The sequence below is a fragment of the Protopterus annectens genome, chromosome 4.part0 (genome assembly GCF_019279795.1).
Source record: "Protopterus annectens isolate FY-2018-M chromosome 4.part0, PAN1.0, whole genome shotgun sequence".
In the NCBI taxonomy this organism is placed as follows: Eukaryota; Metazoa; Chordata; order Ceratodontiformes; family Protopteridae; genus Protopterus; species Protopterus annectens.
Window position 1 is genome coordinate 526629032 of NC_056733.1, and position 27528 is coordinate 526656559.

The 27528-nt window shown below is 42.2% G+C and overlaps 1 protein-coding gene across 5 annotated transcripts in view; it reads left to right on the forward strand.

Annotated features, from left to right (window-relative positions):
• TCN2 (transcobalamin 2) overlaps window positions 1–27528 on the forward strand; it is a 2080282-nt gene that overhangs the window by 1676946 nt on the left and 375808 nt on the right. For all 5 annotated transcript variants that reach the window (XM_044068453.1, XM_044068452.1, XM_044068454.1 and 2 more), the window contains one exon: window positions 7586–7757. In XM_044068453.1, coding sequence (XP_043924388.1) covers window positions 7586–7757 — 172 coding nt within the window. The remainder of the gene's footprint in view (window positions 1–7585; window positions 7758–27528) is intronic.

A 27528-nucleotide genomic window follows, 5' to 3' on the forward strand; every position in this document is an offset into this window, starting at 1 on the left:
GTTTCCATCTGGTGTCTGAAGTGTTAAGGAAAGTTAAGACACAGCAGTCTCTGGAGATGCAAAAGATGCAGGAGAGACAGTTGTCTACTCTACTATTGATTGTCAGTGTTTCCAATGAGGCTTGTTTCCAATGAGGCTTATTTCCAGTGCAGCTGATGCAGTATCCCAGTTGGTTGGTTCTGGCTTCGCCATGTATCACTACACTTACTTGACCATATCCAAGTGTAGGGAAGCCTGGTTCTAGCATCGCCATACATCAGTACACTTAGATGGGCCTATGTAACTTTTCAGTTGCTTCAAGGTGTCCTTTATTAATGCCTCATTTCACATCTCTTCCTTGTTTGGACTGAAAATTAAGGATACTCTAGAAGCGAGCAAGAAGGGAAGATGATGCAGGAATGTGTTGTGCTACCCCTCGGTGAACCTTTTCAGAAGGTTCAGGAGGAGTCAGAAGGGGGACAAATGTCTCGTTTTTAGAAAGTCACAGCCATCTTCTCAGTATGCTCCTTCAGAGGGTTTCTAATGAGACCGGGGGGATCCATAATGGATGATGCCCGCAGGGCAGGGGTAGTCCACAGAACCAGGTTTTCCATGGAGGTTTCAATGGCAGGCCTTTTCAACAGCCCTGGAGAGTTGCCTGACTGCCTGCCCTAGAGTCAGTCAGAGGTCACTTGGCTCTTCACCCAAAAGCATGGGAAGCCATCACTTCAGACGTGTGCGTGATAACAGTCATATTCAGAGGGTATTCTATTCCCTTTTTAGAAATTCCAAGGTTTCGTTGCATACATCTCAAAAATATTCCAACCTGTCAGAGACTGCAAGCAGCATTAGAGTTTCACAAGATGCTCACAAACTGAGTAATCCAAGAGGTCCTACCAGACCAACAAGGATCCGGGGTCTGCTAAAAGTTCTTTTTGGTACCAAAAAAGAACAAGGATCTCAGGCCTATTCTGGATTTAATCAATTTGAACCCTTTTGTGAAACAGACCAATTTCTGGATGGTCACAGTGCAGTCCATTTTGCCTGTGCTAATGAAGGATGATTTGTACTAGACAGACCTCAAGGACACCTACCATCATATAAAGATGAGAGGTGCTCCTGGAAGTTTCTTCACTTCTGCCTGGGGCTGATGACTATCAATTCAGGGCCCTGGGTGTTCACCAAATGCATGGCAGTGGTAGCAGCCCGGCTCCAGCTCCAGGGTTTCCTGGTCTGTCCTTACCTGAATGATTGGCTCCTCTCCCACAAGAACATTACTGATCACGGCCAGAGACACCTTACTCCATTTATGAGACTGCTTCAGCATTATGGTCAGTTATCTGAAGCTGAGCTTACAACCTGTTCAGACATTAGAGTTCATAGGTTGCCACTTGGATAAAGTCAGTCAAACTGAGAGACTGCAGATTTCCAGAGTGATCATCCTTCGATGTCAAGCACTGTTGGTTTTTGCACTTCTAAAGCCACCAACTCATGCAGGTTTTAGACTCCTAGGCTATATGGTAGCTTCTATATGTTTGATCCTTGTAGCCAGGCATCATATGAGGGTTCTGCAATGGACCCCGATGGTTCAGTGGTTACTTGTGATTCACCGTGTGGACTTTCCAGTAAGATTAACAAAAGCCTGTTATGATCAAATTTGATGCTGGCAGTCTCCTGTAGTGACCAAAGGGGGGCCATTTGTCCTTTCCCTTCCTTTGGCCACAGTCACTATGGATGCGCCCTTCTTTGGTGGGGGGGTGGAATTTTGAGGGGAGGATGGTTCAAGGGTCCTGATCTTCTACAGAGGCCAGCATCCACATCAGTGTTCTGGAGAATGAGAGTTGTCTTCCTCACATTTCAGGCTTTTCAGGATGCCCTTCCCAGAGGTGTGATTTCAGTACAGACAAACAATATGTCTCTTGAGTTGTCTGGTATCTCAACATTATTATCATCTTTGTTGAGAGTCCATGAAGGTTTGGCAATGGGAGATTTAATTTCAGTAGTTTCTGGTTGTAATGCACATCCTGGAGAAGTCCAACATTCTAGCCAACAGCCTCAACAGGAACATTCTGTTTCTTAGTGAGTGGTCTCTAAATCTGAGAGTTGTGACTCAAATTTTCCAGTGCTGGGGCACTGCATGTTGTGACTGTCTGCCTCCCCATCCAACACCAAATACAGCAGCTATTATGCCTTAGTCCCCCCTCTAGGACTGTCACCCAGAGATGCTCTGCTATTTGCTTGGCCCCTGTGACTCCTGCACCCTTAGTCCGCAGTTCCCTCTGATTGTGAAGTCCTTCCAGAAGGCAACCTGCTGCAAAGCGACTGTGATCCTTGTAGTACCATTCTGGCCTCATTAGGTGTGGCTCCTCTTCCTATGAACTCTTCTGCTGCACCCCCCTTGGAATCTGGATCCCATTCCAGATCTCATTTCTCATCCAGTGGGTCTGGATCCTCCCAGTCTTCAGTCCCTCAAGTTAACCTCCTGGCTTCTCTACTTCCCATGATGGCCAGGAATCCCAAGCTTTCCCATGGTGTAGTACATATCTTGTCTTTATCTCAAAAGTGTTTGACTAGGAAAGTGTATTCCAGTAAGTGGAGACATTTTGCAGTGTGGGTGGAAAATCGAGGGCTCAGTCCTTTTCCACTCCTTTAGAATTTATTCTAAATTTTCTTGCTGAGTTGTTTCATTCGGACAGTACTTTTTCTATGATTAAGGTGTAGTTGGCAACATACCTCTCAACCATACTGAATTCCTCAGCATTTCACGGTTTTGAGGGCAGAATAATGGGGTGCTGCGAATTCCTGAGTGGCCCTTTCAAATCCCGAATTTTTTTTAATGCACTTTTTTCATTAATGTGATTGTCGTCATCAATGTGCAGGGGCATGCGCTCACCAGTGAGAGCAAGAAACAAAGTATGTCTCAAGGTTTGCTGGTGAGGCCTTTTTTTATTTTTTTGTCTAATCTGTTGAACACTGGGAAGTGGATTAAAGAGATCAGATATTACAAAGAGACCATCGGTCACTTTCCCTCCTAAAGAGAATGTTCTTTAAATGGATTCTGGTAAGTGAGATGGAGCGACTAGGGTTTTTACCCACCAAGTGAGGTTGTTTGTCAGTACTGATGTTTTTAGACATACCCCATGGTATACAAATTGTTTTGGCACCTAGCGGTGATGTTACCCTGGCGAAGTTGAAGTTCTAAGTTTCAGTTGTGCAAATGCATAGATGAAGCTGGCCGGATAGAGTTGATCAGTTAGATTCAGAAAAGATAAGTATGTCCATTACAGTCTGTAGTATGTTATTAGCCATCCAGTTAATGGGTTATAGTGTGAATATTGTTGTATGTACGCTGCTTATTTAATTTAGTGTTTACTGTGCATGCAAACCTGGCTTTTATGTGGGAGAGGGCTGTGGTATGTCATTTTGAGAAGAAATGTATTTTTGGCTACATACTTGTATGTCACCCTGCTAGTGAAGGCGGCCTACTTGAGGGGTCAGGAGGAGGCTATCAGGATTGCCTCTTGGAGTTTGCAGTAGAACAGTGTTGCCTGGCTCTTTTGATTTTCACTAAGTAGTTTTGTGTTACCTACTTAGGTGTTTAACCTCAGTACGTTTACATTTTAAAAGCTGTTTGCACTTTGCAGAGAAACTAAAGTTGAAGGGGAATATTGCCTTGGATTCCACATCAGGCATTCATTCTGGTCTTTTGTATATGACTGTAAAAAACTTAAGTGATGCAATATGTTTTAGCATCAATTGTTGAATGTGAGGCTCTTGTTTTAGTCGTCACTGTTCAGCTGCACAGTGGATGGGTATGTGTTGTCGGTGTTGCCTTTATTGTGCTTTTCAGTGGCATTTTGGTTGGTACAAAGTTTATTTTTGTGCAGTTGTTGGAAATTGAAACTGATATTAGCGAGGCCTGTAACACACTTTTGTCCCCTATTAACTAAGTACCTAACTGACATTTTGTATAAGTCACAAGACTCACAACCAAGAAGTGGCAGTGTGGACTTGGTTTCTGTAGATATTTACAGGCACAGTCAGTAGCAAATGTGTGCTGTGCCCTCTCCCCCAGGTGTACCGAGATTTGCTTTTGTAAACATATTCTGTCTGTAAATTGTCCTTTGTGATATACATTTTTTTTATGCTTGTTACAGCTTTTCTTAGAAATTTAAATATTGGAGGAGGGCTGCAGCAGTCGCAGTGCATATCTGGTACTAAATGTGTTTTCCTTCGTTTTCAGCCATTGTAGTTCCGACTGTAAATGCCCAGTTAGAGGCTTTCTTGGCAGCTTTATCTCTTGAAGAATCCTGTGTTTGATTACAGTTTGTACACTGAAGTTATAGTTACAGAAGTCTTAAAAAAACAAATTGGATGTTCTTCCTTGAGTGTTTCAAAGTCATTGAAGTCTGTTCTACCAGAAAATAAGTCTTTGGATGTGTGAGCCTTCAGTTGTTACTTTTAACTGTAGATTAAGTTTTTTTTTTCTTTATTTTGACACTGGATCCTATCCTACTGTTATTTAATTTTTGATTACATTGTTTAGGAATTGGTGGTATATTTTAACTACTTTAAACAGATTGTACAACTCTTATCTCAGTGACATTTCATCCGCAATGCAGAACAAAAATGCAAGGCTTTTTTATACCTGTGTGTACCCACTCCCTCTTTAGTTTCATTGTAACATTGACAGTTTAAGTAAACGTGTTTATTTGTAAGTGGTAGTATATGTAAACAAAAATAAACATTAGCAAAATTTTTGTTACTATCAGGAAAAAAATGTTGCACATGCCACAAAGCTGGGAAAATGCCTCATTTTGTTACACACCAAGATATTTTTTTAAGGGATTCCTTGTTAAATGCATCATTGTATGTTAGAATGAGAAGAATCATGCTTATAGAATTGAGAATGTGGGTGGTATTATGGTGTTTTAAGTTAGGCGTTTCTTTATTACAATATTTTAATAGAGTATGGGAGACAAATGATTTGGGTCTTTTATAACTTGTAATTCTCCTCTTGAGCAAAAGTTAACCAGTCATCTATTTTACAGTTAAATGTCTTATCAGTTGGGGTAATACAGTAGATCACTGTTTCGTGACTGTTAAAATTTGGTAACAATGTTGTGCCTATGGAAATTCAAAGTGTAAATGAAATTGTAAAGATAAAAATGTTGGCGGTGCCCATGTAATTTACTTGGAAGGACTTTTTAAATTTGTTCATTTTTAGGATCATAGGTACTTCCCAGGTTTTTGAGTTCTGAAAATTTGATGAAGCATAGAATTACATTTTTGTGGTAGTTTTTAGCGTTTATATTTTTGATACAAATAACCCAAACGCAGGCAGAGCAAGGATATGTTTGGTCATTCACTTGTTGCCATTTGCCTTTATTGCTTATTAGTGTCCTCCTCCTTATTGATGACCTCCTTTGTTAGAGATGCAAAGTGTTTTGCTTACTTCTTGTCCACTTTTCAGTTTCCATGGGTTTACAGGATCCCTCTTAACTTCTTTATTCAGAGTTTTGTGACAATGCCAAGACAATTGATGGAAATATAGGCCCAAATCTGGGATGATTTTTAAATGTTACACTAATTTACAGGTATCAACAGCATGCATTTTCTGAACATTATTTGTAAAGTAGGAGGAACTCTGCCATTTTTGACTTGACTGTAACTTGTGTAAAATGTTTTTGGTGTTGGACAGGTAGATCGATGCTGGATAATTACTTTGTTGTAATTTTGTTACATTTAGTGGTGATTAAGTATGTATTGGAATTTGCAGAAACAGGCTTTTCAACTTCAAATATAAATAGAACACTATTGTTTTTCTGTTTATTTGGTGTTTAATATTTTGTCTGTTCTTCTGTTTGCGTTTAAAAATTGGTATCCCACAATTCCATTGGAGTGGGTGGGATTGCATAATTATGTATGTAAATTCTATGTTAATCAGCGTACAAATTTTTGGCCAGTTGCACCTATTTTTCATGGGCCTTTGTCCAGATTTTTTATGATTCCAGGTTGAAGAGTATGGTTGGCAGCTATTTCTAATTTTCACATTGGCAGGGGATAATGCTTCTCTGACTGCTGTCATGGTTTCCAAGGCTGTTCTCAAAGGTATCTTTTTGCTGCTAATTCAGGATCTAGATCGTTCTAGGGATTTGCCATTTGTTTTGCAAGTCCTTGTAGGCCCCCTTGTCAAACCTTCAGGCACATTGGACTTGAAGCTGTTGTCTTAGAAGACCTTATTTTTGGTAGCTGTTACTTCAGTAAGGAAGGTTTCAGAGTACAAGTTCTTGACTCCTCTCCTCCTTATTTGGTGTTCCAAAAATATATAGTTTCTCTCCTCATAATATTTCTATTCACTTTCTTTTGTTTTTCCCATTTTCTACAACTAAGGTGAATACCTTATGTATTGTTTGGATGTGCATAGCAGGTGAGATTTTATTTTGAATGTAGCAAGGCAGGTAGAAAATCCAATCAATTATTTGTTTTGAAACCTAGGTTGGGCACACCTGTGTCTAAAGTGACGTTACCTAAGTGGCTTTCAGATTGTATTTCATTAGCATATGCCTTCGAGGCAAGACCCTTCCAAGCAAACCTAAGGGTCATTCTACCAGAGCTATAGCTACTTCTCCAGTTTTCTTTTATAGAGTATCCCTGGATGAAGTTTGTGCAGTGGCTACTTGGATGGCCCACCATACCTTTGTTTGCCATTATAAGCTGGATATTCAGTTAAGAACCAAGGCTTCTTTTGGCTCCATCATGTTGAGGAATATTCTTCTTTAGTTCCTCTCAAGGATTTTTATATTGCTGGAGACCCTCTCCCACAGGTTGAAGCCAGATGGAGAAGACAACATTGGATACGAAAGTTATGTACTTACCATAATGATAGATTCATGTTGTCTGTCTTCATCTGGTTCAGTCTTACCCACTTCCCACCCTCCCCTTGGCTATTTATGGTGAACTTCATTACTTGAGATGACTGGGCAGTGGACGTCATCCTTTCGGTATTCTTGGAGTCCTACATCCTTCTTTTGTTTAGGGAGCATTGTAGCTTAAAGATTGGCATAGATGGGGCAAATTCAGTCTGAGGGGGGTCAGTTGAGGAGCATGGGATTATGGGTCAGGGAGGCGGAGCCTGGAGAGTTGGAAGCCTGAAGGATTTGTCCTGTGCCGGATCCAAGTTGGATCTGGTAACCCACAGGCTGAACCAAATGGAGACAAACAACACAGATCTATTGTTATGGTAAGTACATAATTTTCATTTTTCTTTGCTGCAACTGCAGCAGGAGAAAAAGTCCAGTCCCAAATAACATTATGTGCAATGCATGTAACTATCAAGCACTTAGATACATAGATATTAAAAGCTAATGTATATTCTGAGTTGTTAGGAGTATTGTCATCTTTGTCATTTGCATTTGTAGGCCTGTTGTAGAAACATGTGATGTGATGCACTGGAGGGGCCATTGCTCTTCTAGTAGGTGAGTACAGTTATGAAATATTGCAGTAAATAGATATGATAAGGATCCCAGTGTTGCAAAACTATAGTGAAATGGTACAGTTATGTTTTCATTTCCTCCATTGTTTCTAACACCCACATTCTTTCTAGGCCTTGCATGCAATGGGGCAAGAAGATGCATGTTCTGGTTCTGCAGAAGCCCTTCTTGGACAGGCAGAAGTGGGCACATTTCACAACCCTATGGCACTATCCCTGCTGATTCCAGTTCTGCATCAGAAAACTTACCAGGACATTGCCAACATAGACTGCTCTGATGAAGATAGTAAGTTGTTTGTATGATTTGAAGTATGTGAGGTTATCTAAATGTAATGTAGAACTGAAACATTATGGGATTTTGGGGGAAAAAAAAGTAGCATTTACATTTGCACTTTTATCAGTCTCCCAAAAGATTTTTCATTATGTTTGGCCACAGCGTCTAAGGGAGGATGTTTTTTTATAAAGTAGATTGCTTTCAGAACCACTTTAATTGTATTCATTGTGTTGCCTGACAGTGGTACTGATTTCAGGTATGCAAGTTACATTTTTTTACTTTTGAATTTTGTTTGTAGTTGACTGTGTTTTGAGTGGGGCATGATACACTGGAGTTGGGAGAGAGTGAGGAAGTGGGTTTTGCCTTATTATGCTTTGAACTATCATTGTAGTTCAGCTATAGTCGTAGCAGCAAACTGCTGCTCTCCAGCTGTGAGAGTACTTTTTTTTTACTTAGCAGATTTTTACCATTTCTCCATGGTTATACAGCAATCAAGTTACTACATTTAAGTAAGAGTGTATGGGGTGGGGGTTGTCAGTCACTCTTTAAAAGCATCTCTGTTACCATTCTCATAATTAGTGGAGAGAGTTTTTGTGTATGCGGTGTTTCATCACACAAATTGCACTGAACATATTAGACTCAGGTGGCTTAGAGGATAAATTAGTTTACATTAACAGTGAACAATACAAGCAACAAGTTAGATAAAACTGTTTTTTATACCTGTACTGTTTTAAGAACCAGTTATTTCTAAAGCTCACAGGTGGTAAAGATTCCACTGTAAACCTTTTTTTTTTGAATAAGACAAAGACTAGAGCCTAAGCAATGACACTTTGCTGCATGCAAAACTTGAACCGCTATGCAAACTATAATGCCCCACTACTGGCCAGTAATCAAGGAGCTTCAGTCCTCACCAGTAGTACCAGTAGGGGACAGACATTGGGAGGATGACAGGTACACACACACACAATATTTCCAGATGCAGCTTACTGCATCAAGTGCAATTTCCCTTAAGAGCACATAGAGACCACAGTCAGTCCAGGGCTGGTTTCTTCAGATCCCCAATAAGATTCCCCACTGGCACAGCTATATGGTAAGCAATAGAAGTGGAAGGGATGGTATATTTGAACAAGCTATGACAATAGAATATAATATTTCTAATTCCAAAATAAAGGAAATATTTACCAAAGAATGGTTTAAATTTTTATCATTTACAGATATAAATAAAATGAACAATATAGTTCCAAAAGTAGTATATAGAAATTCCTTAAATATGAAACAACTGTTAGAGTCTAATAATAATATAGGAAAAAATGAAAATTTGTATGGCACAATTATGGGGTTGATAAAGAATGGCACATATAAATGTGGCCATTGCAAGCAATGTGAATTTGTAGTGGATAAGAATGAGGTATACCTGAATAGCAGGGGAGTGTTTATCAAAAATAAAGGGTGTTATAATTGTGGTACACAGGGTGTTGTATACATAGCTTTATGTGGGAAATGCAGTTCATTTTATATTGGTAAGACGGAGAGAGTCCTGAGGAGGAGAATTTATGAACATAACTATGAAATGTCTAAACAGAAGGAAACAAATGCCCTATATAAACACACTAGGGTATGTTTAGGTTCAAAATTCTCATTTTTTATCATAGAGCAGGTTAAAAAGGATAGAAGGGGCAAACTATGGGAAGAGTGGCTTGAGTACAAGGAATTATGGTGGCAAATTAAGTTAGAAGCCACAAAAAGTCCTGGTTTAAATGAACATGTTTCACTAACCCCTGTATTAAAATTAAAAGCTGGTAAAGTGTAATTAGACACTTTTAACAGCAGAGGGTAGCAAAGCAATGTTCTCTCTAAGTAACATCAATGGATTAAAATAAAATGTATTTAGTGAAAATAATTTTTATATATTTATACAATATTTATCTTTAATATAAAGTATGAGTGGATGTGGATCAATTGGTGTTTAGTGATTAATCATTTTATAAATGGATTTTAGTTATTTATTATATAATTAAGGTTTTATATGGAAACAAATTGTTTTAGAAAGATAATTGAATATTAATGAGGTATGCCTGTCTGATTTGTTAATATGAGATGCATTCTATTTTTATAGGTTAATTGGTTTTCAAAAAGTATATTTAAGCACTTTGTTGTGTATTAAATGGTGTATCTGATGAAGTCCTACTGTGGCTGTGGACGAAAACGCAGAGCATTCTAAGAGCGTTAATGCAAGCTTGTTTTTCGTGTTTGTGCAATAAACTTTAGTGGATTACTGGTGGCGTAATTCATTCCATTCATCTTGCTTTTTTTGGATTACTGGTCTTTTGAGCATTTGGTGTTTTGGATTTTCACAGCTATATAGCTGACATCGCAGCTGAGTGGCCAAACCAAGAACTCCACAACACTCTCTCTGTCCGACCAGTGCTTCATGTCCCTGCCCAAGTAGCTGATAAGGAGCTGGCTGGTGGCAGTAATAACTACCTTAGAGTCTGGGCAGAAGGGGGCATAGCTAGTAAACCTGTGCCAGTCTTTCCCAGGTGTGTGTGTGTGTAAAACTAATCTCTGAGAGTGTGTGTGTTTGTGTGTGTGTGTGTGTGTGTGTGTGTGTGTGTGTGTGTGTGTGTGTGTGTGTGTGTGTGTGTCAGCTACTTGGGCAGGGACATGAAGCACTGGTTGGACAGAGAGAGTGTTGGAGGTCTTGGCTTGGCCACTCAGCTGAGATTTGAACTCTATAGCTGTGCCAGTGGGGAGTTACTGGGGATCTAGAGAAAGAGGAAGAAACCAGTCCTGGACTAACTGTGGTCTCTGTGTGCTCTTAAGGAAAATTGCACTTGATGCAGAGAGCTACATCTGGAAATACTGTGTGTGTACCTGTCATCCTTCCAATGTACGCCTCCCACTGTTGCCAGTGGTGAGGATTGAGGCTCCTTGATTACTGATTCAGTGATGGGGCATCACATATATTGTTTGGTAGTGGTGGGATATCCACATATTGGGATTCAGTGGTGTGGATACTGAATTCCTGTAACCTGTAAACAGTGGTCACTAAAGAAGGTGTTTGTACTCTCAATCAACCACACAGTGAACATTGAGAGTTTCACATCACAATAGTTTTAATTATTTTTTTTTGTTAGCTTAGTTAGTCAGGGAGAGAAGGCAAGGATGTCAGCAGAGGAGTATGGCAAGCTGACAATGAGCCAGCTGGCTGAGATGTGCCAAGCTAAAGGACTGGTGCCTGCTAGTCTGACTAAAGCAGAAATGATTGCAGCCTTGGTCACAGCTGCATCGTAGGCCAGCATCCAGAAGGACAACCAGACTGGCCTTGGGGAAGTACAACTCTCAAAAAATGGACAGTTCAGCCTTTCCACAGAGGACCTAAAAATCTGTTTGGAGTTAAAGAAACTTGAACTGGACACCAGATGGTTAGAACTAGAGCTAGCAGATAGACTTTGGCAGGAGAAACAAATGAAATTAGAATCAGCACAGAGATTGAGATGTCTGGAAGCTGAAGAAAATGAGAGGAAGAGGCAACATGAAAATGAGATGCTGACTCTTCACCAGGGTCATGGAGGTAATGGGGAAGGGAGTAACCGAACCCTAGAAGCAACAAAGGTCAGTAAATTTCTTCCACAATTTACAGATGGTGATCATTTTGATAGTTTTATTCATATGTTTGAAAGGGTTTATAAATAAACAGTATACTGTTGACCAAGAGTTCTGGGTACAGCTCCTGACACCATTACTCCATGGTAAAGCTGTAACTGCTGTTTGTAAATTGTCTGATGCTGATTGCTTAAATTATAATACTGTTAAATATTGTTTATTCGAGTGTTTTAAGTTAACACCTGAAACTTATAGAAAAAATATTTGTGAGCATGGGCGCAAGGCAGATAAAAGTGTATGTGAATATATGGCCGAGTTAAGCATTTATTTTCATAGATTGGTGACTGGGTGCCTGGTGACCACTTTTGCAGGTCTGGCAGACCTTTTGGTGAGGGAACAAGCCCTTAGCAATTTGCCTGAGGACATGCGAATCTGGTTAGCATATAGAGAATGTAACACAGCAGATGAGTTGGGGAAAAAGGGAGACTTATACCTAGCAAGCAGGGCATCAATGCACAGGAAAGGGATACCCAGTGCTGCTCATGGGTCTAAGGGAACCCGTGGTAGGCAGCATAAACTGCTCCAACAGAGTCTGCCAGTAGCAGGAGAAGCCACTAGTTCAGGTACACTGCCAGGATCCAGAGTTAAATGTTTCAAATGTAACCAGTGGGGCCATGTAGCATATAGATGTCCATGGAGGCAAGGTGGGGAACAAAAGTTGGGAGAGCTAGTAAGTGGGAATGACAGAATGCCAGCAGTAAGTTATCTGTAGACAACAAGGGTACCAAACTACCACCAGAAGTTATATCCTATCTTAGCAGGTGGGAAACAGGCCACTGCTAAGGGAGGCACAGCATCTGACCTAACCATTGTGAAGCCTGCAATGGTTAAAGAGGAGCACTTCTTGCTTGGGCAGTCTACTTCAGTCAGAGTTGTAGGAGGGACCCCATTCCAAATACCTTTGGCTAAGGTTCACCTTGACTGGGAAGGTGGAAAAAGAAAAACAAATAGGTGTGTGTTGAGGATATCCCTGAAGATGTCCTGATAGGGAATGATTTTGATAATAAAGTACCTTGTGTGCATGCAGTCAGGCTTGAAGACAAGGGATCTATATCATATTATCGAAAACTCACAATTCCGAACGGCTAAATCATCGAAAGTGCCGTTCATCAAAACTGTTCTTGTGGTGGCCTGCACCCCCTCCCCACTAATTATATATACCAACTCCAACATCGCACTACAGTGAGGAAAGGGCAAATTTACTGATCCTCACTGTACCGTGATCCCACAAGCACAGTTTTGATAAACAGCACTTTTGATGTTTTAGCCGTTCGGAATTGTGAGTTTTCGATAATATGATAGGAACCCGAGACAAGCATGTGGGTCTGGTAGCCTGGGTGGGGGGGGGGGGACCAGACAGATCTCAGACTTGAAGCCAGGACTGGTATGGTGGTTACTTCAGAGAGGGAGCTACCCAGTAGCAGTGAGACTGAAGGTGAGCCACAGCTGCTTGTGGGTACTGATGTTCCCTTGGACAGAATGACTGCAAGGGCAGAGGTGAGTAGTAGTATGCAGGCTGACAGTGAGGCACCGCTGTCAGAGAATACCAGACTTCCTGTGGAAGGGGAGCTGGGAAGGGTTACAAAGAGAGAGTTGAGACAGGCTCAGCTCTCAGACCCCACATTATAAGGCCTGAGGGAAGTGACCAGTAAGGCATCTGCTTGTCAAGGAAAAGGGGAATCTGTATACTGGGACAAAGGGTTACTGTATAGAGAGTGGACCCTTGAGGGAGGGCTAGAGGATGAGAGAATACAGCGGTGGTAGTGTCCAGAGCCTACCATCTGGCACTTCTAGCCATAGCTTGTGACATTCTCTTTGCAAATAATTAAAAAGGAACCATTCGTTAAGCAGAAACAAGTTTACTGAAGTAAATATAACCACTCGGTACAAAAAGTAAGCGCTTTTGTCAGGCACATAGATCAAACTTCTTCAGACAATAAAATAATATAACAGTTCATCTTATTATTTTGTGTTTTGATGTGCACAGGTAGTATTAATGATTTCATTTAATTTAATTGTATTGCATTAGTTTCAATTGAGTAAGTAATTATTGGGGGTGGGAGTGGTATATAAGCTGAACTGTTGTATTATATTATATTATATTATATTATATTATATTATATTATATTATATTATATTATATTATATTATATTATATTATTTTACTGTCTGAAGAAGTTTGGTCTATGTGCCTGATGAAAGCGCTTACTTTTTGTATCGAGTGGTTATATTTACTTCAGTAAACTTGATGTTCATCGTGCATACAGCTGCAGTCATAATAGATGGGTTCTCCTGCCGTCAGGCGGGTCCTCGGTCGGCCGAATTCCAAAGTCTAGGTTCGGCGTCGGTTGTCGTCGCTTCTTCCCTGATGTCAGTGCGACAGGGGTATAAAAGAACCAGCCGACGCCATTTTCTTCTGTCTTTCTTGCCGCGCGGTGCCTGAAGCAGAAGCAGTTCACAAGTGCCGGTCGGCCATCTCCTGAAATTATAAAAATTTTGCAACCGAAGTCTTCTTGAAAGCTAAGTACCTCATTGGGGAAACGTTTCTTGCCTCAGACCGATGCCAGACAAAGTTAATAATTGTATTTCATGTGGGAAGCAAATACCGCATAAGGATTTTCATTCCCTCTGCATTCCTTGCTTAGGCCCAGACCACGACGTCTCAGTCTGTCGTTTTTGTGCTACATTCAACAAACGCACCATTAAGCGTCGGGCGGAGTTCGCCCAGCACTATTTTGGCAAAAAATTTAACTACATTATGTCGTCGGATACTCTCTCCAGTTTTGACTAAAAGACGCAAAGATAAGGACCGACACACGAGGTTCGCGGCCTCTACCGACATCACGCCAAAGCCGACTACAGGTGGTCTGGTTCTCAGCGAGGCGCCTATGCAGCCCCTGCCTACCGACGACACTTCATTGGTGGTGTCTCCTGTGCCCGAGGTCGCAGGCTCCTTGGCCCACACCCCGACTACAGATACAGAAGCCACTCTAGGCGGTGAAACTCAGAATGTAGACAGGTCTGCCTCCTCTCAAGGTGTCTTCAGGCCTTCCTCTTCTTTTTCCATCAAGGCTTTCACTAAGTCTAAAGCAGCCATGCATTCTAAGAGACAAGCTACACAGGGCCCTTCCCCAGGCCCCATGCCTAAAAAACAGATGCTTAAAATGGCTGAGGATTTAATTACTCTTATCAGGGGTTCTCAACCCCTCGGACAAGGCCCAGAGTGGAGGAAGGATCCCGCTCCTCGGACCAGGCCTCCATTATTTCAGAGCACTCTGGTGAACAGGAACATTCTTTCTCCCCTTTTGAAGATTCTGATGCAGAGGAGTCCATTCCTTTGTCTCCCCTGAGGATTACTTTTTTGGGGAAATCTTGCATACCTTGAGGGAACACTTCCACTGAGAAGGCCAAGAGTACTCAGACTCCAAGAAAAGGCTTAGGGATTTTCTCTTGCTCCCTCAGCACAGGCCTCTGGCTATACCTCCTGTCTTAGACATACTATATGATGTGTATTCGGAGGCCTGCCTTAACCCAGACTCTCTACCTCCAGCCCCAGTCAAGCCTGACAGGTACTACCGGGTTTCTGACTTACACCAATTGTTATACAAAAGCCATGCGGCTGACCCAGAAACTATTTCACAGGGCCCCAAGGGAATTAAGGCCTCCACTGCTAAAAATCCATTACCTTCAGAGAGAGAGAGATTCCAGATCTTTAGAAAGGTGGGGAAAAAAGGTATACACCTCGGCCACCTTAACCATGAGGGCATTAAACTGCCAGTTCCATATGTTAAAGTACCAACAGTTTCTGTTATCACAGTTGAGAAGCAAAATGTCACAACCTGAACAACCAGACTTGAAGGAGTTGCAGGATTTGATGCATAGTGCAGAACAAGTGGGTAAACATACCTTGCAATGTGGTTTTGATGCTCTAGAGGCCTCATGTAGAGCTGCTGTTACAGGATCAGTCATACGTAGACATGCCTGGCTCAAGGAGCAAACCTTACCAGATCGATCATGTCAAAGCTAAATTACTAGATGCCCTTCTACAAAAAGATGTATTATTTGGTGTTAAAGCTGAGGAAGTATTAAAGAAAATGGAGGAAAAGGCTAAATCAATGCAAACAGTGAAAGATTTTCTACAGGTACAACCTCCACGTTTCAGTAGAAATTGGCCTTCCAAAAATTGGTCCTTTCCAGCCACGGACAGACCCCAAAGAGGTAGATACAGGTGCCCGAGGGGCAGGGGGCAAGCTCAAGGATCGTTTAGAGGCAGACAATGGCAAGCTCCTACACAAAGAGGTGGTGAGGATAGTTCACAGCCATTCAGAAAGCAAACCCAATGACTTTCCCCTTTGCATGCCAAGCAAGGCTCAAATGGCAGCACCCTTAGGCAGAAAACTGGCATTATTTTTGAAAAATTGGCATATTGTCACAAAAGACAAATGGATCCTGGACATTATAAACAGAGGCTACAGATTCCATTTTTACACCCTTCCACAAAAGAGAGGTATGCCAAACCTGCCACACAATCAAAGGGCAGAGGCACAAAGACAAATTTCAGATCTCATGGACATGAAAGCTATTCAAGAGGTACCTACTCAAGAATAAGGTCAAGGTTGTTATTCCAGACTATTCCTGGTACCAAGGAAGGGAAAAGATTGGAGACCTATTTTGGACCTATCCATCCTAAACACATTTTTACTTGTGCCAGAATTCAAGATGCTCACATTACAGCAGCTTCTTCCCATGCTGGGCAAGGAGTCTTGGCTGGTAGCATTGGACCTCAAGGAGGCATACCTGCGTGTCCCAATCAGAAAAAATTGCAGAAGATACCTCAGATTTCTTGCAGGTTCAACCCATTATCAATTCTCTGCATTGCCCTTTGGTTTATCTACTGCACCCAGAGTATTCACGAAATGCCTGGCATCAGTAATTGCCTACTGCAGACTTCAAGGGATACAAATATACCCATATTTGGATGACTGCCTGATCCAAGCGGACAGCAAGCACATACTTCTGAAACATCTGGCTTTTGTAATAATGTTGTTGAATTCTCTGGGGTACACAGTCAACAAAAGAAATCAAGGCTAATACCCTCACAAAAAAATAATTTTCCTGGGTGCCAACTTGGACACAAACACCCAGATGGCTTACCTCACGCCAGAGAAACAGGGGCAACTAACTCAATACTTCAGAAAACTAGCAAATTTCACCAGGCTGACTGCAAGGAAAATCCTGCAGGCTCTGGGATTCATGGCATCTTGCATCCTACTAATCCCATGTGCAAAGCTGCATATGAGGAAACTTCAATGGTACCTGAAAAACCTATGGTCTCAACACAGCCACAGTTTGGAAACAATAATACCACTGATTCCATGTGTTCAAAAGGAATTTCTGTGGTGGGCTCAAGCATGCCAAAGAAACACAGGTCTCCCATTCTGCAAGCCTCAAGCAAATCAAGTCATCACAACAGACGCCTCGGACTATGCCTGGGGGGCGCACATGACAGATCGGTGCATTCAGGGCAAATGGTCCCAAAAAGAAAAGCACCTACACATCAATCAAAAGGAAATTCTAGCAGTAATAAATGCTATTATGGCTTTCAAAGACCTTCTGCATCCAGGCCAACTATTGATAAGGACAGACAACACCACAGTAATGTGGTACATAAACAAACAGGGAGGAACCCATTCATACCCCATATGCAGGCTGGCCATGTCACTTTGGAACATGGCTTTGGAATTAGAAATCGAACTTCAAGCACAGTACTTGCCAGGCAAGGAAAACACGCTGGCAGACAACCTAAGCAGAAATATGACAGACCCACATGAATGGAAGTTGCACCCTCAAGTTTTTACAGAAATAATTCAAGTATGGGGAAGGCCAGACATAGTTCTCTTTGCCTCCCACAAAAATCACCAGTTGACAAAATTCTGCTCAAGGACTTTTCATCCACAGGCCTGGAGAGTGGACGCTCTCTTTCAAGTTGGACAACAATGACAGTTTATGCCTTTCCACCTCTTCCTCTGCTGCCCAAAGTTCTATTAAAAACCAAAGCAGACAGACCAAAGATGATTCTCATTGCTCCAGACTGGCCAAGACAGCACTGGTACCCACTCCTGAGGAGCCTGGCGCATTCCCCACCATGAACCCTACCTCTAATGCCTCTTCTTCTGACTCAGCACAGCTTCAAAACTCTTCACAGTCAGCTGAAAACACTCAATCTGGCCGCATGGAAGATTCCTTAACTTCACAACAGACCCTACTCTCCAAGGAGGTGCAGGATGTCATTTTGGAGGCCAGAAAGCCTTCTACTAGGAAAGCTTACTCCGCAAAATGGAAGCGATTTTGTGCCTGGAATGAGAAAAAGGGCCAGAATCCTGGAATACTGAATTTACCTCAAATATTACAGTATCTAGCTGAGCTGCTAAGCAGTGGACTTTCATTCTCCTCCATCAAAATCCATGTCTCAGCCATTTCTGCAGAATACAACACTGATCCTTCTTTATTCTCTCATCCCCTCTTAAGACAGTTCCTCAGAGGGGCTAAGAATATAAAACCCCCAAGGAAACAACCAATACCTGCTTGGGACCTCAATTTAATTTTAGAAAAGCTGACCTTACCTCCCTTTGAGCCAGCTGCCTCAACAGATTTGCAATATTTGTCCTGGAAAACAGCCTTCCTTCTGGCTATCACCTCAGCTCGCAGGGTGTCGGAACTACAAGTCCTCATGTCTGTGCAGCCTTTCATCATTTTCTATCAGGACAGAGTTTCCTTACGAACCAATCCGTCCTTTATGCCAAAGGTGGTATCCAGGGTAGCTTTGAATCAGGCTATTCACTTACCTACCTTTTACCCTAATCCTCAAAACAAAGGGGAGAGACTACTACATTCCTTGGACATCCACAGACAGCTGCATTATTATTTGGACAGAACAAAGCCTTTCAGAAAATCAGAACAACTCTTTGTGTCCTATGCTATAGGAGCTCAAGGGAAGCCAATTTCCAAACAGACAATCTCAAAATGGATAGCCCACTGCATACGCTTTTGTTACTCTTTTCATGGTAAAACTGTGCCTGCAGGCATCAGATCTCACTCCACAAGGGCCACAGCTACCTCTGCAGCTTTCCTCAGAGGAGTTCCTACCAAAGATATTTTGGAAGCAGCCACTTGGAGTTCTGTGCATACCTTCTCCAAGCACTACCACCTACCATTATACTCCAAAACTAGAGCAGGCTTTGCCACTGCAGTCTTGCAGGGCATCCTGGCTCCTCCTAGTTCCACCTAGTGCCTACCACCCCTTTTTAGCTTTGGGATTCTACCCATCTGTTATGACTGCAGCTGTATGCACGATGAACATAGTACAGTTTTGTACCTACCATAAATGTAGATGTTCGAGTGCTAATACAGCTGCAGTCCAGGTTTCCCTCCTTCCTTCCCCTCTTGGGACAGGCCTATTGGCTAACACCTCCTCATACAACTTGATTGGGGTATTCATTTATGGTGTATTTGCTTGCAACTACTGTTTTTTGATTATATTGCACTGCATTATTACATAAATTTATGTATTGCCTTCCTTCTGGGGGCACCTGACATCTGGGGCAAGAAAAACTGAAGAAAATGGCGTTGGCTGGTTCTTTTATACCCCTGTCGCACTGACGTCAGGGAAGAAGCGACCACAACCGACGTCGGACCTAGACTTTGGAATTCGGCCGACCGAGGACCCGCCTGATGGCAGGAGAACCCATCTGTTATGACTGCAGCTGTATTAGCACTCGAACATCTACATTTATGGTAGGTACAAAACTGTACTTTTCTGCTCAACGAGTGGTTCCTTTTTAATTATTTAATATTCTCTTTGCAGTTCATATGGGCATAAAGCATACAAAGAGATATATTATGCAGAACTTTTACTGGCCTGGGATTTCTGCAGGACCTATGAGCAGTGCCAAAAGGTGGGCAAGGCAGGAGACAAGATGAAAGCTCCTTTGATGCCTTTGCCTGTGATTGAAGAGCCATTTCAGAGGATAGCTGTGGATATTGTGGGGCCTCTGAGTATCCCAGGTTCCACAGGGAAAAAGCATATCCTAGTGGTAGTAGATTATGCTACCAGATACCCTGAAGCGGTGGCCCTGCCCTCCATCGAGGCAGAAAAGGTGTCAAATGCTTTGTTAGAGATTTTCAGCAGGGTAGGTTTCACAAAATAAATACTGACTGACAGAGGTGCCAGTTTCACATCAGACCTGCTGCTTTGTCTGTAGAAGCATTGTGGGGTGACGCACGTAAAGACCACCCTACCATCCACAGACTAATGGTCTGGTGGAGAGATTAAACTCTGCACCAAAGACTATGCTGTGGGCATTTGCAGACCAGTGTAAGAGGGAGTGGGACAAATATCTGCCCCATCTATTGTTTTCTTACAGAGAGGTGCCCCAGGAATCCACATGTTTTTCACCCTTTGAGTTGCTGTATGGGCATAGGGTGAGGACACCTCTAGATTTTATTCGTGATGAGTGGGAGGGTGAGTATGAATACCACAAGGAGTCTGTTGTGGCATATGTCCTAAACCTCAAGACAAGGCTCAGAGAACTCATGGGCTTGGCCCAGGAGAACCTGGCAGAAGCCCAACAGCAGAAAATGGTCTGGTATGACAGGAATGCTCGAACTAGAGAGTATGTTGTGGGGCAGCATGTTATGGTTCTCATTCCTGTCAAACACAATAAGCTGCAGACAACTGGGGAGGGACCTTTCAAAGTGGTAAGGATGGTCAGTGATGTTAACAACATGGTAGAACTGCTAGGCAGGAGACAGGGGCACAAATTGTACCATGTTAACATGATAAAACCTTACAATAATAGAGATGCCCTTGTGTTGACTATTTGCAGTGGATGGCAGGAGGAGTTTGAGGGGGATCTGTTGACTGATCTCTTCAGTGAGGCTTAGACTGACACCTCAGTGGAAGGGGTAGCAGTGTCCCAGCAGCTATCCCCTACTCAAGTTGAAGAAATCCAAGCAGTTTTACAGGAGTTTGGGGGCATATTCACTGGGAAACCAGGGTGCACCCACCTGGTGCAGCACCTTGTGGATACAGTCCCCAAAGGCCTACTAAGCACACCCCTTACAGGGTGCCTGAGAGAGTCAAACAGACTGTGAGGGAGGAGATACATGAAATGATGAAACTAGGGGTAATCCAGGAGTCCAACAGTCCCTAGGCCTCTCCAGTGGTGCTGGTACCAAAGAAAGATGGGAGCACCAGGTTCTGTGTGGACTACAGAAAATTAAGTAGTCACAGAGAGATGCTTACCCCATGCCTATGACAGATGAAGCCCTAGAGCAGCTGGGTGGGGCTAAGTATCTTACCAAAGGCTACTGGCAGGTGCCCTTGACTCCCAATGCTAGTGAAAGGTCAGCCTTTGTGACTCCCTTTGGCTTGTATGCATTCACGAAGATGCCCTTTGGGATGACAAATGCCCCAGTGACTTTCCAGAGGCTGGTAGATCATATCTTAGCAGGAGCAGGAGAGTTTTCCCTTGATTACTTGGATGATATTGCCATCTTCAGCCATTCCTGGTAAGAGCACCTTCAGCATGTCCTGGAGGTGCTGGGCAGACTGCAGAGGGCAGGGTTGACCATTAATCCCAGTAAGTGTCAGGTGGGTATGGCAGAGATCTCCTACCTGGGACATAGAGTGGGAGTGGTAAGATCAGGCCAGAACCTGCCAACGTGGAAGCAATTCAAGCATGGCCTGCCCCTTTTACCATAGAACAGGTAAGACCATTCTTAGGGACAGCATGGTACTACAGAATGTTTGTCCCCAACTGTAGTACCATAGCTGGTCCCCTCACAGACATGACAAGGAAAAACAGGCCAGATAAGGTAGTGTGGACCCCAGCATGTGAACAGACATTCCAGAAGCTTAAAGGAGCTTTGGGTGCACCCCTTGTGTTAGCCAGTCCAGATTACAACAAGGAATTTTTTTGTGCAGGTGAATGCTTCAAACTATGGGTAGAGGCTGTGCTCAGTCAGGTTTCCTCAGAGGGAGAAGAGCACCCAGTGGTATATCTCAGCCGTAGGCTGCAACCCAGGGAGGAATGCTATGCAGCTGTAGAAAAGGAATGTCTAGCCATATTGTGGGCACTGTAGAAACTACAGCCTTATCTGTATGGAAGGAAATTCAATGTAGTTACAAACCACAATCCCTTAACATGGCTACATCGAGCCAGCCGTCAAAATGCCAAGTTACTAAGATGGAGCCTAGGGTCGCAGGCATATGATATGACAGTGCAGCACTGCAGTGAGGTTAGCAATACCAATGCAGATGGGATCTCAAGACAGGGAATGGGGTAATATATTCTCAGATAGGCTCATCCTTCTCAAGCAGTATTTCTCAAGGGTCACTTGAAATACTAGCTTGAGTCTTCGGGAGGGGAGAAATGTCACGAAAGGAGAGACTGCCAGCCCAGCTATCTGGAATTTTGTAAATAATTATATGTCATTTGTGAATATCAGCGTGATTTGTATAGAAGTGTGACAAAGAGAGATACTACCAGCACAGGTGTCTGGAATTTTGTAAATGGTTATGTGTTTTTTGTGAATGTTAAAATGCTTCAAGTAAGATGCTTGTGTTACAGTGTATTAGAACTGTATGTCATAGAAGATGGTTTGTTCAGACGTGTGCTGAAGAGATATTTGTAGAGTGCTTGTGCTTGAAATGGATCCACAGTGTACCCTGCTGGAAGAGAACAGAAATATACATACACTATTGCAACTGTTTAAATGTGTATATTTTAACAGTGGCAACTGGGACACAGGAGGTTAACTTCAGAAACATAGCTGAAATTAAATTACTTTATGACAGCAAGAAACAGAATGTCTGTACTAGGGAGCTCTCTGTGTTGTCTTGAAGGAGAAATAAATACTAGGCTTGAGACGTGGAAGTGTTTTATTGTTTTATAACTTCCAACAGCTGCACAAATCTGAGGAAAAGCCCTTGTCTATGTATTTTCACAGGTGGATGCTAAATACTGCTAGCTTTCTGCAGTGGGGCTTTTACCTGGGATAGAGTCAGATGACCAGAAATGATGCCATTCTGCAAGCTATCCCAGCAGTAATATGTGAGTTATTAATTTAAGAACTCTGTGAGTGAGAGACTGAGCATACTGTATTCTGTCTTTGACCTGACAACATCAAGATCCACTTACCACATCTGCCTTGCTGCTATGAGTAAGTGTCTAGGTTATAGGAATTCTCTTAGATATAGTCAGGAATATAGCAAAGCTTAATTTAGATGTTTTTCTGTATTTATCTGAGACTACCCTGCAATGTTGCTTTAAATATTTTCTGTAATTGTGAACTCTGATGTCACTGTACAAATGTATGTAGTATTGTATTGTTCATTCATTATTTATTATTCAATATATTTAAGCCTTTCATTGTGGCTGGCCTGTCTAGAGATATTTAAGTTCTGAGAGTAGTTGCATATTTATTTGGTGAAACTGTGTAAGCCACTCCTAATAACCTTGCTCTTGTTCAAACTACCATTTGCATTCATAGTAACATTACACAGAAAGATTGGACACCCTTTGTTAAGGGCCTTAAAGTAGCTGATAAGGAGATGGCTGGTGGCAGTAATAACTACCTTATAGTCTGGGCAGAAGGGGGCATAGCTAGTAAATGTGTACCAGCCTTTCCCAGGTGTGTGTGTGTGTGTGTGTGTGTGTGTGTGTGTGTGTGTGTGTGTGTGTGTGTGTGTGTGTGTGTGTGTGTGTGTGTGTGTGTGTGTCAGCTACTTGGGTAGGGACACGAAACACTGGTTGGACAGAGAGAGTGTTGGAGGTCTTGGCTTGGCCACTCAGCTGAGATTTGAACTCTATAGCTGTGCCAGTGGGGAGTCTTACTGGGGATCTGGTGAAAGAGTGAGGAACAAGCCCTGGACTGACTGAGGTCTTTGTGTGCTCTTAAGGGAAATTGCACTTGATGCAGAGAGCTGCATCTGGAAATACTGTGTGTATCTGTCATCCTCCCAATGTACGTCACCCACTGTTGCCAGTGGTCAGGATTGAGGCTCCTGGATTACTGGTTCAGTGGTAGGGTGTCACACAAACTGTAAAGGATTATACTAAGAATGCTGTCTTATAAAAAAGGTGGATTAGGTTGAATCCTGTAATGGAAGATTGAGAAAAAGGTAAAGCATATGGAGGGATTTCCTTTAGTTTGTTAGGCAAACTGCAGAGCAAATGGGATAGTTGTACCAAAACAGGCATTTTCTAGAGTGAAGATTAAAATTAGTGTGCCAGTGTATGCACTATTTATCATGTAGCAATAGTGAAAAGCTGCATGTAAACACATTTTGAGACAGGCTGTAGAGGTACATGCCTGTCTAGTTGAATATCTGAAGAAGGTAGTCAGCAGGCATCTTGAGTACCATATATAATACACTTGTGCAGTATCTACTTGACTTTTATTTTCCCTTCCCTGCATTGAGCAAATAAATTGTAACAGTTCTGTCTGTGAGCTCCTTGATGCTCATGTGATAGACCTGAAGCTCTGAAGCTGCTGGTATGCATCCACGGTAAGGCATGCTCACCACCTACATGCCTTTTTCTGAGCTTTGTGAAAAACATTGAAAGGTAAAAATATACCAGGTCATGGAAAATCATGAAACCTATCGTAAAGAAAGTGGTAGTTATCCCTGAAGGAAGCTTGATCCTGGTAGAAGGATAAATAAAGCTGATGTTCTTCATTAGTTCACTGTTTCAGTAGCCATAACTATGTAGGATGTATCCTGCCAAAAATTTCAGACCAGCCTACAAACTTTGGGCTTCTTCCTTACATGTCATACTTGCAGCTTTAGCACAAGAGTACATGCTGGTATAAGAGGGATGTACAAGTGGCCCAAAAATCAGAAATATTTTGCTGTATGCATACAGTATATCAAGGGACAGTTGCAGTTACACTTTTGGGTAGATAAGTATCCCTAATGAAGAACCCTCCTTTTTCTGTGGAAAAAAGTTTCTGTAAAAACTGTTTGTATCTGTCAGGAAAGGTAAATGTTCTTTTGATAGATAGATTCCTTACAAAGACACCCGTACATCCTATCTACTTTGTGAGGACGTTTTTGGCAATTGCCCTTTGCCTGATGCATGAGAAGGGAAAATAAGCACTGTCTGGGTAAAAGGGAGTTAGCAGAAGGATTTCTGGCAAGTCTGTATTAATCTTTAGAAGAACTTTGGGTATTAGAGGAGAGACATAGAGGAAAATTCCTGTCCATGGGAAAGAAAACACATCTGCTTTCTAGGCCTTTTTGCAGTGTCATGGATCAGTACCAGTTTAGTAGCCAGTAAAACAGTTCTACTTGGTGAGTTCCAAAAGATGGGCAATTTATTGGAAGACTTTATAGGAACTTGTTGCAGCCATTCATTAGGATCCGTCCTTACTCTTAAAACAATAAGGGGTAGATAAAATTCTCTTTAATATTTTTCTTGAGAATAACCACTTTAGGTATTCTGTGGGGGAGACCATTGTGATGGACTCCCGTTCAGCAGACCTTCCATTCACAAGAAGAAGAAAATTGCGAGAAATATATCAAAAGAAACTCTGACTTCTCCCTTTTTTCTGTGGCTTTGGTCTATCATCTCCACAGAGGTGCATTTGCAGCCTGTGGACCATCAGTATTCTCTATTTCCTTGTATCTCTGGATTCCACTAAGAGCCAGGATTTAAGCACATCCTCTCAGGTCATACATCAGGCTGTTTATGCCAATAAAGGAGAACCAAGAACTCTCTCAGGGTAAGGTGATATCCACCAAGTTTTGGTTAATGGTCGGATATTTCTGAATCTGTAATGGAGGAATCTACCCCTAAAACCTTAAGGCTGGAGACTCCTAAAAAGAGGACACAAAAAAAAAAAAAAGCATTTGTCTCCTCCTTCCACCCTGACTATACAGAAGGCTTCCCAAGGAAATTGGTATAATTTTGCACAGACCTTGTTTAAGGCAATTCACTATTCATCCTTTCCATATCCTGAGTTTCAAACTGAACTTGAAAAAGTCATATTTAAACCATGTTCACAGCTTAATGTTTCTAGGCTGTATCCAGTGCTTACCTCCTTCCAGACAAAGCAGCATTTTGCCAACTTCGCTTCATATATCTGGCCCATTATAAAATGTCCACAGCAGTTTCTCATAATTCTGGGTTGCATAACTTTGTGCATATTAATGGTTGCATTTCTCAGACGCCACATGATAAAAAATCAGGTGGTACCTCAAATTAGTCTGTGTCTAGCATTTTCATTACTTATCTTTTCAAATTCAGTGCTCAGTTTCATCAAGAAAGAACTCCTGTGGTGGGCCTGTCATGTACCTGGCCTCCACCAGGAATTGTGGTTTTGCTAAATTCAGAAAATCCATTTTGTCCACCCCCTCCTACTCAATCGGTCACAGTAGATGCTTCAGACTTTGCATGGAGGGACAGTCTTTTAAGGCATCAAGATCTAGGGCATGTGGGAGCCTCATTTCAGGAACAGCCACATAAATCTCAAGTAGATGATGACTGTAATAAAAGCTGTCAAAACTCTAAATCAGCCCTGGACCACTGGACCCTTGTTAGTGATAACAGACAACACCACAGTGATCTGGTATATAAATGAACAGAGGAAAGCAAGGTTATACCCTCATTTGCAATATAGCCATAATTACCTGGAGATGGAAATATAGAACAACCTCATTTTGCAGATCACCTACATTCCGTCAGACTAGAACACAAAAGCAGACACATTGATCCAGATCTAGGACAGATCCTAATGAATGGATGCTACAGCTAGAAGTCTTCAATAAATTGTCCATCTTTTGGAAGTCACTGAGTAGAACTATTTTACTGACTATTAAACTGGTACTGATCCATGACACTGCAAAAAGGCCTAGAAAGCAGATGTGTTTTATTTCCCATGGACAGGAACTTTACTCTATGCCTCTCCTGTAATACCCAAAGTTCTTCTAAAGATTAATACAGACTTGCCAGAGATGCTTCTGCTAACTCCCTTTTACCCAGAAAATGCTTATTTTCCCTTCTCATGCATCTGGCAAGGGGCAATTGTCAAAAACGTCCTCACAAAGTAGATTTACAAACACAGGACAAGGGAGCCTTAATTAACTGCAGCCTTCAAACTCGCCATTTGACAGTATGGATGATATAGTTTTAACCCTATTTAGGCACTTTTTTTCCTGAGGACATACAGCAAGTATTAAAGGAGGCTAGAAAACTCAGGTACTTGAAAGTCAATCTTAGCCTTGTGGAAGATATTTTTTAGCTGATGCCATAAAAGAAAGCAAGATTAATTCCAAATTGGGGATCCTCCATGTTTTCAGTACCTGTATGAATTGTTAAACCTAGGCTTAGAGTACACTTCTGTAAAGGTATACCTTTTGGCTATTATTTTATTTTTTTCCTGTCTTACCTCATTCTTCCTGGCTGTACCAGTGTCCCCATTCATTACCGGGTATACCTGCTCCTTAGTCCATCTTTCCATTCTTCTACCTTTTCACCCCTGGACTTCTTCATTTTCAAGCTAGGGAAGACATAGAGCTTAAGGGCATCTTGAGGAGTCATGCCCTGCCATTGCTTCTGCTGGAAGGCACCCTTTAATGACCTGCCCTCCATTTCCCCCTCCCTTACTGTCTTCATTACATCTGAGGGCAGGCATGCAATGGTTGAAGGCTAACCAACAAATCCACCCCTGCAGCAGCAGCAGCTTAGTCAGTGTCTCCACCCTCTTTTCTGTTTGAACCATTCCTCCCTCTCACATCCCTGGCCTTCTCCAGGGATCATTATGTAGGGAACATCCCTGAGACCACCTTCCACCTCTTGGATGCTAATGCCCTTTCTTTTCTGCCACTCTATCAATCGTCCAAGATGCTTATTGAACCGAGTTTGGCTGGACAGTAGTCAGATCTTTATCCCTCCACTCCACCAGAGTGGCAGTATGTTTTGGCTGTTTCTGCTTGTCTGCTTTTTGGCTTTCTTCCTCATTTCATGTAATATTTTAAGAGATATTACATATTAGACCACAAAGAAAACAAGTGGCACCGCCTTTGGATCTTAACTTTGTACTCTTCTCCCTT